This window comes from Lithobates pipiens, unplaced genomic scaffold (assembly GCF_037356315.1).
Source record: "Lithobates pipiens isolate NorthernLeopardFrog02 unplaced genomic scaffold, aLitPip1_a1.2 Scaffold_22, whole genome shotgun sequence".
Lineage (NCBI taxonomy): Eukaryota > Metazoa > Chordata > Amphibia > Anura > Ranidae > Lithobates > Lithobates pipiens.
Window position 1 is genome coordinate 276,251,279 of NW_027507784.1, and position 13,705 is coordinate 276,264,983.

General features: G+C 42.7%; 1 protein-coding gene across 2 annotated transcripts in view; it reads left to right on the forward strand.

The window, feature by feature from the left end:
• The window catches only part of SUN1 (Sad1 and UNC84 domain containing 1), a 112,701-nt gene that overhangs the window by 89,798 nt on the left and 9,198 nt on the right, over window positions 1–13,705 (forward strand). Inside the window, exons 18-20 of one of the 2 annotated variants that reach the window (XM_077449064.1) lie at window positions 1,814–2,059; window positions 3,590–3,674; window positions 9,732–9,847. In XM_077449064.1, the coding sequence (XP_077305190.1) occupies window positions 1,814–2,059; window positions 3,590–3,674; window positions 9,732–9,847 (447 nt within the window). Of the gene's footprint in view, window positions 1–1,813; window positions 2,060–3,589; window positions 3,744–9,731; window positions 9,848–13,705 lie in introns of those variants that run through there. The other variant, XM_077449063.1, reaches the window with a different exon arrangement.

The following is a 13,705-nucleotide window of genomic DNA, read 5'->3' on the forward strand; positions in this document are numbered from 1 at the left end:
GTTCGTTGCTCAAGTCCATCTCGGTCTACTAGTGCATCTAAAACTAACCCAATGATGTCTTGATCCTCCATAGCGTGTAAGCACTATAAGACAGGAAGTGTTACTTGTGGCAGGGTCACAATGTGAAGAAAAAGGGGGGGGGGGGGGGGACAAAAATCTTTAAATAAGATGAATGCAGCCACCACATTTAGGAATTTGGTAAGCTGCACTATTGCATTTTTTAGGTTTTTGTTTTAATGGCACTTCTGCAGGACCACTCTGGCACGTAGGGCAATCGGGACTGTCTTTGTGGTGCCACGGAAATAATTTTTTAGGGCGTGTGATGCACTTCGTCTTGCATTTAATTCTGTGAAGAGATTTTTACATTTTACCAGACCTTTCAAGGGCATGCTACTTCTAAAGCTACTGGTAAATCATACCACACATTATTAAAGTGTAGTTCCACCCAAAAGTGGAACTTCCGCTTTTCAGATCCCCCCCGGTGTCACATTTGGCAGGTGGAGGTGGGAGCAGATATCTGTATAATTCAGGTATTTTCTCCCACTTCCGGGCATAGATTGCCACAGTATCCGTGGCAATCTACACCATGTCTGGCCCCTCCTCCGTCTCTCTTGTAGCTGCTGACTTTTTAAAAAATTTTTTTTTTTTTGGAACTCCGCTATAAGGATTGATCTGATTTGGCAAAACTTGTTTCTACGGTAACCATGCCAAAGTGGACTGAACCATAAATAAAGGGTTGCTAACATCTACATAGCCTTCTTGTGGTCCTTGCAGATACCTGTTAGTCTAAAGTTTATCTAGTTCAGGTTCACTAGTTTCCCTTCAATGTAGCCTGTAGCCAGGCTATGGACATTAAAAGTATTAAGGATGAAATTGCTTTAAAGTGTTACTAAACCCAGGACCCTGCTTTCACTGTATGTGGTCTCACACAGGACATGGAAATGCAATTATTTTAGTAAATATAAACTGCTAAATACGCTTTTCTCAACAGCAGTAAATAGCAGTCTTGTGACTTCCAGCAGTGTCTGGTTAAAGCTTGTAAAAGGGGTCTTCGAACTATGGCCCTCCAGTTGTTCAGGAACTACAATTACCATCATGCCTAGTCATGTCTGTGAATGTCAGCGTTTTGCAATGCCTCATGGGATGTGTAGTTCCGTAACAGCTGGAGTTCTGAAGTTTGAAGATTCCTGCTCTGGACAGATCTGATTTTGTCCTGTACTGATCACTCTCCAGAGAAGGAAAAAAAACTAGCAATACACACCAAACTGAGCATGTGCAGAGTGTCTGCGAAGGCTCTCTACTATCAGGAGATGGATTGGGGACAGTGGAAGAAGGAGGATCAGAGAAGACAGGATCTAACAGCCTTTTTACACAATATTGGGGGTTAACTCCATAGGTTCCACCATGAGTATAACAAACATGCTTTACTGCATAATCGGACAGATTTTACTGCTGTGGGGTTAGTAACACTTTCATACAAAGGTTGTGGAAGGCTTGTTTTAAAATGCAGAGCATTTCCTCATCAGTTTAAAGCAGAAGCACTGACTTAGTTCAACTACTTGCCTCAGCAGCAGTGCTCTCTCCACTTCCCCTTTCCCAGAACGCATGCTCTTTGTGTGTACGCTAGAGAATATAAAAATGAAAGGCTGCCAAAGTCACTGCTGGGACAGGGTAACAGATGGGTCCTGTTTGTCTGCATTACCCTAGTAAAAAAGAGCACACAAATTTCAAATGTACTGTATGTTTAGCGGTTTGCCTGAGTTCAGACAAAGGTTATGGAGAGCAACTTTGTATAAACCAATTTCTCTTTTAGGTGGATGCCAGAGTTCGAGAATCTGTCCAAATGATGTTTGGCAGTCAGGCAAATCTGCCAGAGTCCTTGCTACAATGGCTTTCCACAAACTATGTTAGTAATGTAGATCTTGGTACCAGACTGCAAAAACTAGAAGTCCAGATCTTGAAGAGTGTCACTCACCAGATCGCAATCACAAAGAAGGCGCCAGCGGCTAAAGTGGTGGAAGGGGCAGTAATTGGAAGTATATCTGGTATTACGGAGGAGGTAGGTGTTTATTTTGTTACCTGAATCCCATGGTATGTAAAGTGGCTGGCTAGGAAAAAAAATGATTTTTGGACAACAGTACCTTTTAAAATAAGTGCCCTCTAAGAGTGTTCTGCTTTATGAACAAATGAGTTTCCCAAACATTACAAATGGCTTTCTTCCAGTGCTATGACTGACTTGTGCACTACAGTATAGTAGTTACCCTTGGGGTAAAGTCAATCTTTCACTGTACTTTGGCTAGAAGAACAGCTCTGTTAGTCTTATTAAAACCAGATATTACAATTATTTGTACAGCGGCATACTCTAACTTTGCATACTCTTAGAGGTAGCTTATTTCAATAGTACGGTTTTCAAACATTTTTTTTTCCTATTTTTAACATGCAGCCTGCCATAATCATAATTCATCTTTCTATTTGCAATATGGAGAATGAGTCATAGAAAGGGTCATTGTACAAAGCCTACAGCTTTCCTCAGTAATATTTTGTGCTGCTTATTTCTAATTAATCACTTCAGCTTTAAACGATTTACCCCAACACCCCCCGTGACCAGGCGCTTCTTTTTTTTTTTTTTTCCCCCCCGATCCGGTACTGGGTTACTTTAACAATTGCGTATATTGATTGGTTTGTGCTAAAGTTATAGCATCTACAAACTATGGAATTTATGGATTTTTTTATTAATAATGGCGGCAATCAGGACTGCGATATTGCGGCAAAAAATCGGAAACTGAAACTTTTTTGGGAACAAGTGACACTCATACAGTGATCAGTGCTAAAAATATGCACTGTCACTGTACTAATTACACTGGTTGGGGAGGAGTTAACATCAGGGGCAGTCAAAGGTTTAACTGTGTGCCTAGCCAGTGTTTTATTAGTGTCGTAGGTGCTTTCACTAGTGGAAGACATGGATCCTAGTCACTGCTTTGCAAAGAGACAGGATCCATTCCTTCCCTCCTGTCAGGCAATCTGCCTTGTTTACATATGCAGACTGGCATTGATCATGGGTGCTGGCGGACATAGCCCGCTGTACCTGAAAATCGGCTCCAGTTGTGTATGATCGCAGCAGGAACGAGCCACCAGCGGTGCACATTTGTGCCCCTACCCAGAAGTGCACAATCACACGGGATCCTTTGCACAGTGGCTGCCCTGTAGCAGTAAAATTGCTATAGGGCAGGCTGAAAGTGATTAATGAAAACTTCTGCACTCTTAGATGCTGGCAAGAAAAGAATAAACTAATGCCCTTTGACATAAACATACTGGCTTTATTCCCCCCCCCAATGTGGCAACAATCTCTTGGCTCTGAGATGGCTTTGGGGGGTTTTAGTCAGAAAATATTTCCCAGAAGCTTTCTTGGGGGGGGGGGGGTGATATGCAACAAATATTTTAATTTTTGTAACTTTTTAAATGTCAGGCAACACAAGGTCTCAACATTAGGAAATACTGGTACTTTAACTTTTGCCAGAAACGATACACTACATATCTTCTTGTATTTACACAGAGTGGATTTCTCACTAATTTTTCTTTCCGTTTCAAGGATGCACGTGTTCTAGTGAATAATGCACTGAAGCTTTACTCTCAAGATCGTACTGGCATGGTGGATTTTGCACTGGAATCTGGAGGCAAGTTTTGATTTATCATAATAGGTTTAGGTAGGGGAATGTGTTTGGGCATAATTTAAATTAACCTTCTGCATATAGGGTTTTCACATATTTAGGTCCTGTGAGAGCTAGCATTCTAAATCATGCTCACAATTGTCATGAGTCGCCTCTGTGATGTGGCAGATGCAGTCTGGTGATATATATCGTGTTCCTCACCTCTTGCATTATTAATGCATCAATATTACAGTCTCCGAAGATACTGCCTTTTTCATTTATGCATATTTTGTAGATTGTAGTGATTATTTAGAAGTGTATCTAAAAAAAGGAATGTATTACAGCTTTACTGGTTCTTAGATGTGTTTTTTCCCAGGCTTGTTTCCTTAAAGCGACGTTCCACTCAAAGTGGAATTTCCACTCATCTGTCTCCTCCCCCCTCTGGTGCCACATTTGACACCTTTCAGTAGAGAACCAGGTACTTGTTTTTGACAGTACCATTCCCCACTTCCAGGAGATGGGGCTGCATTGCTGTCTCTTGGACATTTTAGCCTCCTTCCTCCGCTGCTGTACCAATTAGCGCAGCTTTCGCTGCTGGGTTCCCTTAACAAGAATGGCGGCGGCTGCACCCGGCAGCGGATCCGAAGATCGGCTGGGATGCCGACATCACAGGCTCCCTGCACAGGTAAGCTGGACCTCCTCTTTGTGTTACGGCATGATTGACCATGTGACACTAAAGACCTAGGGGCAAAATGTTCACTTGTTCTACTGTGTGGAGGTGCAGCATTTTTCCCACAGGACAGGAGGAAGCATCACCACCCTGCCCCCTACTTATCTCCATAACATATGGTAGGTGTTCTGTAGTGCACCACAGGCAGAACTGAGCAAGGCTGATAACGTTATTTGAGATGAGTGCAGCATTGTCAGTTTACTGCAGGAAATTCTGTTCTGGCAGGATCGAAAGGTATTTCATTTCATAATCCAAAAACATGTTTTTTGTGCAAATTAAGCAAATCTGAAAAAAAAAAAAAAAAATCCATAGTACCTTTGAGCCCAGATACGACAAAGCGAGAGAAGTTTAAAGGGTAAGTTCACCTTTTTTATTCATTTTTTATTTTTATTTTTTACTAAATCCCAGCTCTACTATGTACCGATATAGCATTCATGTACTTATTTTTTCAAAAATTCCATTACTTCTACATACACTTGTCCTCATCCATGTTTCCAGACGTATCCATTTGTAATGTCTAACTTCCTGATCAGACTTTAGGTCATGACACAGGAAGGAGTTGACCAGCTGACCTCATTAGCGCACACCCTGCATTATCCACCCAACCTACCCTACCGTCCATTCCCAGCTACATGTTTTTTTAAATTGGATGCACTCAATCAGTGATCACTCTTCTAACTAAATACACAATATACGATCAGATTTCATAGTGTTTGCCCATCTTTATACAAGTACATAGAGAGTGGACAGAAACACTTGGCTATCAAACTCGCATTTCCTCATGCTTTTTTTTTTTGGGGGGGTGGGGGAGTTTTGGATCACTTTCACTCATTGCACATAGAGCAGCTCACCCACCTGAATGGGCTACCCTACATGCAGCAATCGCCCTAAAGAAGCTTCAGAACTTTTTTTTATTTTTTTTTTATTTATTTTTTTGTGAGTGGAGCTTGGTGCGTTTTTTTTTTTTTTTTTTTTTTTTTTTTTTTTTTCTCCTTCCTTTTTTTTCTTTTACTGTGATTTTTGGTGCGGCACATTTCTGAAATGCAAGAAAATGCACAGATGTGAATGAAGCCTCATTTTGTTAACACACCAATTTCACTTTCAGGACCCATTCATATCTAGCATAGTGGGAGCACACATTTTGTGGCTGTTTTTTCATGTGACACACATAGGGCAGTTGTTTTCAATGGGCTGCACTACATGTGGTTAATGGGACATTTTGGTATTTTTTGTGGGTTCCACGTTTACTGTGCATTTTGCAGCATTTGCCCCTCGTTTTTTTTTGTCACATGGCAAAATCTGAATTTGCTTCTGTTTGGTGTGCTGTTAATGGCGCTGAGACGAGGGGGTGTGGCAGATGTAATGTAGTCTGGTGATATATCATGTTCCTCACCTCTTGCATTATTTACCTTTTGCATAAGACACAGACTGAGCATGCAGCGGTAGTTCGGCGGGCTCCAGACCAGCTACGGCATGTCTACACGCTGCCACACAGCTGCACTACTGCTCGGCGGTCAGGGAAAGGGTCAGGTGAATGGGCTCAGAGCCTACTGTATGGCGCAGAGCGTGGACTTAGGCTTGATTCACACCTAAGCATTTTTAGTGCATTTTGCAGATTTGCACTAAAGAACGTTTTCCATTGGAAACTATGGTAAATAGACACTGGTGCAAATCTGTAAAATGCAAAAAGCACTAAAAATGCATAGGTGTGAATCAAGCCTTAGGGGAGTGCAAGTAAGAGAACCATGGCCCAGAAGGGAAGAAAATTTGGCTCCTCTGATCTGAAGGGAGAAGCGGGTAGGACCATACATGATCCCCCTGCACAGGGCCGAGGAGCGGCAGGCTTAGGCAGGGGAATTGCAGTACCTGGCGGCAGCCATGCTACCTTTAGCCCAAGGCGGAGCTGCATAAACCTGGAAAGGGACCTCCCAGGAGAAGCGAGAGACCTCAGGAGAGAGACCTCAAGGCTCACGCTGATGAAATTGTGGGCCCAGAGGATGAATGTGCTGGAAGTGAGCAAAGGACTTGGGCTGAATCTAGAGACAGCCTCTACAGGTGCAGTATGTTAACCCTTTGTATTGTGACCTTGACAAGGAACCAAGTGCATCTCAGAGTTAATAGTGGACTGGGACTTAAGAGAACGTTTGAGAGCACTTCCTACAAAGAATGACATTCAATTACTTATAACTGCTGTTGAATCATCCTGCAAGCAGGCTGTGAAGGGGCCAAGAGGATACAGGGGCACCGGGACGTAGAATGGAGGAAATGGAGATGGGCCAAGATGATATTGGACAAGGAGTGGCTGATATCCAAGATATGACAAAATACCATGAAGTGCGGAACTTTCTGTTGGATAATCAAGAAAATAGAGATCGTAGGCAAGATATACGTATAAGGGGTCTGCCTGAAATAAAACATTTTGAATTGCTTCCAAAGGTGATCAATTTGTTTCAGCTAATTCTGGGGCCATCCGCACAGGATAAGATTAAAATAGTCCATCGTACCCCCCAAAATGCAGAAAGACCAAGAGATGTTGTTTGTAAAATACATAGATATTTAGTGAAAGAAGCTATTATTAAAGCGGTCCGCAATAAATCCACGGTTGACTTTGAAGGTGCACAAATAGCTTTATTTTCAGATTAAACCCTTGTTGGAAGTCCTACAAGCAGTTGATGTTAAATAATGCTGGGCATATCCCTTCAGGGTTATAGCAACACAGAATGAGAAAAAAAGCAGTACTTTAAAAATAAAGATGATTTGCAACACGTCTGGAGCTCCCCGGGGTGGATTTTCCAGATTGGAGATTGAATAATTGTAAACAATCACTACAAGAACCAGAATGATGGCAACAAGTGCCATTAAAGGTCGACGGAAGAGTGATATGGACAGACAGGATTATACTACATTACGCTACTCCAGGCACAGGTGGTGCATCTCTGCCCGGACTCATCCTCCCTTTAGGGGGATGTGCCACAGGCAGTAGCATGGTAGGTTATGGGTTTTAGATGGTTTTATGTGTCCCCCCTTTTTTTCCCCTTTCTTCCTTCTCATCAGATGCATCCAGGGAGAGAGCGCTCAGAAGGTGACAACAGACACCGATCAGGCGCAGCATAGTAAGAGATTCGTGGAAGTAGTGAGAGAATGTTGGGTAGAATGAAGATTGTATCTAATGCGAGAGGGCTTTGCTCGACTGGTAAGAGGGGCCATCTCTGGCATGAACTGCATCACATGAAAGCAGAGATGGTCTTTCTGCAGGAGACGCACTTCATGGCAGGGTCAACCCCTCGTATGTAGGAATGCGAGTTTCCGCTATGCAGAGATGTGAACGGTGCTTGACAGCTAAGTTTCTTTCCTCTCCCTTCTAAATACTTGTATAAAAATGGCCATACACTATGCATTTGGATTGTATATTGTGTATTTAGTGAGAAGAGTGATTGTCATGACCTAAAGTCTGATCAGGAAGTTAGACATTACAAATGTATACGTATGAAAACATGGATGAGAACAAGTGTGTGTGTACATAGATTTAATGGAAAGTGTTATTTTTACAAAAAAAGTACGTGAATGCTATATTGGTACATAAAGAAGCTGGAATTTGGAGAAAAAAAAGTGAACAAAGATGTATGTACCCTTTAAGGGTTTACATACATGTTTAGAAACCCTTTTTCTCCAAAAAGGTTTAAGTGGAACTAAACTCCCCTTCACCTTCCAGCAATGTTTGTGGCAGTTTCATCCCTTGGCAGCTGATTTCATCTTCATCACATTTTCAGAACCTTGATGGGCTGGTAGGGGTTGACGTCTCGTGCAAGAGTCAGTAAGCCCAGCACATCCAGAGATCTTTGGAGATGCATGCAGAGCTGTGTATGACAGGCAGGGTATGGGCATCTTGTTGCAGTAGAGACATAGTTTTTTTTGTTTTTTTACTAAAGGCAAATCCACTGTGCACTAGAAGTGCACTTGCTGTAGATCTGTGGGGGACATAGGACAATAAAAAAAAATGCATTTTTGCTTGCACATGATTGGTTGATAGAAATCAGCAGAGCTTCCCATCAGATCTACAGCGACTGCACTCCCACACAGTGGATTTGCCTTTAGTAAATCAACCCCATAGTATGCATCTTCTGCAATGAAGACCTGCCTGCTTGCAGTTTTCTTAAGGTGTTTGGTTTAGTTCCACTTTAAGCATTTAAAAAAAAGTTGGAGAAATCTATTTATATAACGGAGTACTTGTGTGGTGTGTTCTTTTTTTTTGGCCCTATAATAAGGCAAAAATGTCAAATGAGTCATCATTTAGTACTGATGATACAAAGTCTATATTTACACTGGAGGGGAAGTTAGCTGTATACTATAATTTGTTTACTGTGCTCACATCTGTTGATACTTGCTGTTAAGTCATGTGTAGTTTATAATCAACTAAGTTTATATATGCAGAATGATTACATTTCCACTCCACTAGCAGTTTGCCTGATCCATTTTTGCAGTTCTGTTTTACCTTTTTAAAAATTTATTTATTTATTTATTTTTTTTACTAGTCTTTTTAGGTGTTTGTCACTCAAAGCTTGTTGCTTTAGCGTGTTTTTGGGTACCATTGTACCCAAACGCACATTTTTATCGTAATCCAGAATAATGGGCTGAATTATGCGATTCTGCCGACCATTCTGAGCCAATCAGATATAAACGGGGGCCTTAAAGTTCAATTTCAGGTCTGGCTCTTTTTTTTTTTTTTTTTTTTTTTACACATATGCATTGGTCTAACTTGAAACAATGTAAGTATGCATATGTCATACTGGCCAATTCCTGTGGAGGCAGAGAATCACTCTAGTAACTGCTGCTACTGCTGTGATCCTTGCTATCTTCCATGTCCTGCACCAAGCGGCTGCATAGTGACCACAGGGGGTCTCTCGGTCTCCCTCTCGGTCTCCCTCTCGGTCTCCCTCTCGGTCTCCCCCTCGGTCTCCCCCTCGGTCTCCCCCTCGGTCTCCCTCTCCCCTTTTCAGAACGATTGCAAGCAAAGCCTTCTCTGATTAGATGAGGTGGAGTTGCAGGGCAGTGACATAACAATCTCCACCTCGTACAATCAGAGAGGACTTATTTTATAGAAATGAGAATGATTTTTGATTCAATGGATCAGTTTTCTGACCTTTTGTAATTTTGCATTAAGTAAAATCTGTTTGAGTGAGTTATAACTCTAGGATTCTGCTTTCCTATAGTGAAATTCTGAGTGTCAAATGGGAAATGACTAAAACTGGCCATACAGGAGTCACAATTTAATCCCATCGGTAGTGATTTCTAATACTTTTGTATCCTCCATTTTATTTTCTCTGAATCAGTTAAAACCGATTTTATTTGTCTAGGTGGCAGCATCTTGGGTACTCGTTGTTCAGAAACCTATGGAACAAAGACAGCACTCCTAAGTTTGTTTGGCATTCCATTGTGGTATTTATCTCAGTCTCCAAGAGTGGTAATACAGGTGAGGAAAATTACTTTTTTAAATTTTTTTTGTTAAGTAAAAGTTTACAATTGCGTGGCATGTCACAATGTGTAGCCCAGTGTGTGCAAACCACAAAATATCTTACAAGTGCACATTTAAAAAAACACACAAGGAAGTATTTATAATTGTACATGCCCTTGTATCGATAGGAATTTCTAACACGTCTGCAGGGTTTTTGATACCAGGTCCATACGTTTTGGAATGCACTGTACATATTGGCTGGCTATATGTGTTCTAACTTTTTTTTATAATACAAGATTTGGCATAGCTCTGTTTCATTAGCCATTGGGTGACTGCTGACCTGAGATGTATGATCTTGCATGAAGATGTGGTCAGATGAGTGGGACAAGCAGTATCTGTTTTGCTTATCTGAGGCTTTGTGAACACACACCAGTTATTTCGCATTAGATTATGCCATCAGATCAGACTACCACCTTATTTCTTGGCCAGCTTTTCTCACATCTTGTACTACAGTCGCAGGGCAGTAATGGCCATCAAAGCAGGCATAAATGAATACTTGTTCCAGAAGGGACAAAGGATCAGTGAAAATATCAGTGATCTGATTGAATGCTATGATTTATTTTCTAGTTTATGAACTGACACAGAACTCAAGATATAGAAAAATAAGCCGCCAGTGCATTTGTTTAAATTGTTCTACCAGAGTAAAGTTTTAGTTAATGATGCAAAGTTCTAAATACATTTTCTACAGTTTATCATTAAAAAATTTCCCGCATTTGCTTTGTATTTGACATTTTAGGACAAACCTTTTTTTGCCAAGTATAGGTTTGTCTTCTCAAAGAACCTTTTATTCTGGTCAGATCATTTACAAGTGTACGCAGAACTATGGGAAAGTTCAGAATAGAAATCCCTACTAAAGGAATGCAGTAAATTTATGTTCTTGAAATTAGTGCTATAAGCACAACTTGTTGCTGGAAGACACTACTATATTACTATATACTAGTGGTTCTAAAGGCTGAAGGTGTTTTTATTCTATGCATGAAGGCAAAAAAAATTATTTGCAGCGCCGCCCCCCCCCCCCCCCCCCAAAAAAAAATCTGCTTGCTTGCTACAAGGGGCTCTTGGCAGGGTACCCGAGAAGAGGAGGATCTGGACTGCTGTGTACAAGACCGTTGCACCAAAGGCGTAACTAGAATCTTCGGGGGCCCTGGTGCAAGAAACCATGAAGGGCGCCAACCCCCCCCCCCCCATCCCAGGGCCCTTTCCATCAGTTTTGCGGTATGTCAGAGTAGTCGATGAGTGGTAGGACAGTCAGCAGGCCCAGACTGGGACAAGGGACTGCACTGTAAAGGAAACTAATGATTACAGTCTCCCTTTACAGCGCAGTTCCCTTTTTCATCAGTGCCCCTACCAATCACAGCCCCCCCCCATCACAGTGCCCCTTGCACTCATGCCCCCTCCTTTGTCTCTGTAATCGGTGGCCCCTTTTACTCTCTGCCTCCCCTGCACAGTCCTACCTTTGGCAGGGCAGAGGCAGGATTTGACCTGTGTCCTCTACTGGCTCTCCCACCCCCCTCAAACGATGTCATCCTGTAATCCTATTTTTCACTCACTTTTATCTCCTATTTTCCTCTCCTTTGTCTCTCTTTTTTGGTTTCTTTTCTTTCTCTTTTTATATATCGCCCCCTTTTTTTTTCTTTACATTCTTCCCCCTTCCTTATCTCCTTTTTGCCGCCATTCATCTTTATCTCTTTACACTTTTCTGTGTCCTCAATTACTCCTTGGTCTGCCTTTTCTCGTTTACCCATTTTCCTTCTGTGTCGCCTTTCCTTGTATGCACTCCCGTTCTGATGGCTTCACATCTCACGTTTACTTTCTCCTTCACTCCTCTTGGTTTTTTGAATGGATGTAATCTGCCTAGGTGGGCGGTGTCTCCTAAAGTCATACTTTTCCATGATCTCAGCAGCCCCAGCCCTGGCAGAGTCCCCTGTTGCCTAGCTATCGCCGTCCACAGCGATTGCTGTTTTAATTGGATCCGACCTGCTGCCTAGCAACCACGGATCCCTGCACTCAAGCTGTTCAGCATCTGTGTTTCAGATCTCCGGCTCCTCCCGTCCCTGCTCTGCTGATAGATGACATCGTCGGCAGGGCAGGAGAGCCTGGAGAGGAGGCGCGGCCGCATAGCGGGAAGTGAGCGGCGACTGCGGCCTGTGTTGAGCCTGGTGGCCCTGGCCCATCGGGTAAATACCCGGTGTGCCCTATGGCCAGTCCAGTCCTGTCCTGCCTCTCACCATTACACTACCAGCCTGAACTGTTCATACAAGGTAGGATGCATCTATGCTTTCATGTTTACGCCGAATTCTGACCCCACCATCTGAATGTCACAGCTGAAATTGAGACTTGTCAGACCAGGCAATGTCTTTTTCCAATCCTCTATTGTCCACTTTTGGTGAGTCTGTGCAAATTGTAGCCTCAGTTTCTTGTTCTTAGCTGACAGGCGTGGTACCCGGTGTGGTCTTCTGCTGCTGTAGCCTATCTGCTTCAGGGTTCGATGTGTGCACGTTCAGAGATGGTATTCTGCCTACCTTGGTTGTAACAAGTGTTTTTTTTTTGTTTTTTTTTGGAGTTACTGTTGCCTTTCCATCATCTCGAACCAGTCTGCCCAATCTTCTCTGCCCTCAACCAGGCATTTTCATCCACACAACAGCCGCTCACTGAATATTTTCTCTTTATCTGGACCATTCTCTGTAAACCCCAGAGATGGATGTGTGAAAATCTCAAATCAGCAGTTTTTGAAATACTCACACTAGGGATGCACCGAATGGCTTTTTTGGTGCAGAAACTTATACCAAAAATAAATCTTCCTTGATCCTGAAAACCAATACCGAAAATGACTGTTTTTAAAAATATTTTTATACGGGAGATGGTCAGCGACTGGGGACATGGTACAGGAGATGGTCAGAGACTGCAGACATGGTACAAGAGATCAATGCAGCCTCACCAGTGCCCGTCAGATACAGCCAGCCAGTGTCCCCAGTATTGCAGCCTGTGTCCCCATTGCAGCTAGTGGAGGGAGAGGAGAGTCGCCGCCTGTTTGATTACAGGTCCGGGAACATCAGCTTTCATTTCAATAGCTGCGTGTTCCCCGCTGCACGCCATCGCATAGAGCCCTTCCCCCTTGTCCAGGTACTTTGACAGACAGATCACCCGACCCAGGATTGGACGGGTGATCTGTCTATCAAAGTGCCTGGACAAGGGGCTGTATGTGACGGTGCACAGCGGGAACACACTGCTATTGAAATGAAAGCTGTGATGTTCCCGGCGCTGTAATCAAACAGGCAGCGGCTCTTCTATGATATAGGAAGCCCCCCTGATAGGCGCTCAGGCCCTGCCCCATTTTCGGCACCAGTATCGGCACAAATTCTCTTTCAGCTTTTTGCCGAAAGGGCCATTTTCGACCAATATGTTTCAGTGGCTGACATTTCGGTGCCTCCTTAACTCAGACCAGCATGTCTGGCAACAACCATGCCACATTCAAAGATGCCTAAATCCTCTTTCTTCCCCATTCTGATGGTTGGTTTGAACTTCACCAAGTGATCTTTACATTTAGATGCCTAAATGCATTGAGTTGCTGCCATGAGATTTGGCTGATTAGCAACGTGTGTTACCAAGCAATTAAACAGGTGTACCTAATAAACTGGTATATTGCATAATATATTGTGTGATGATATATGCTTGCTGAAAAGGAGAGGCCCATTGATTAAGCAGTTTTGTGTCCTTTACTGTAGGCCTTTGTGAACAATGTTGTCTTGAATAGATACCATACAGTATCTCACAAGAGTTAAAGGCATGACAAATTACTAGACGGGGAAAGCATAG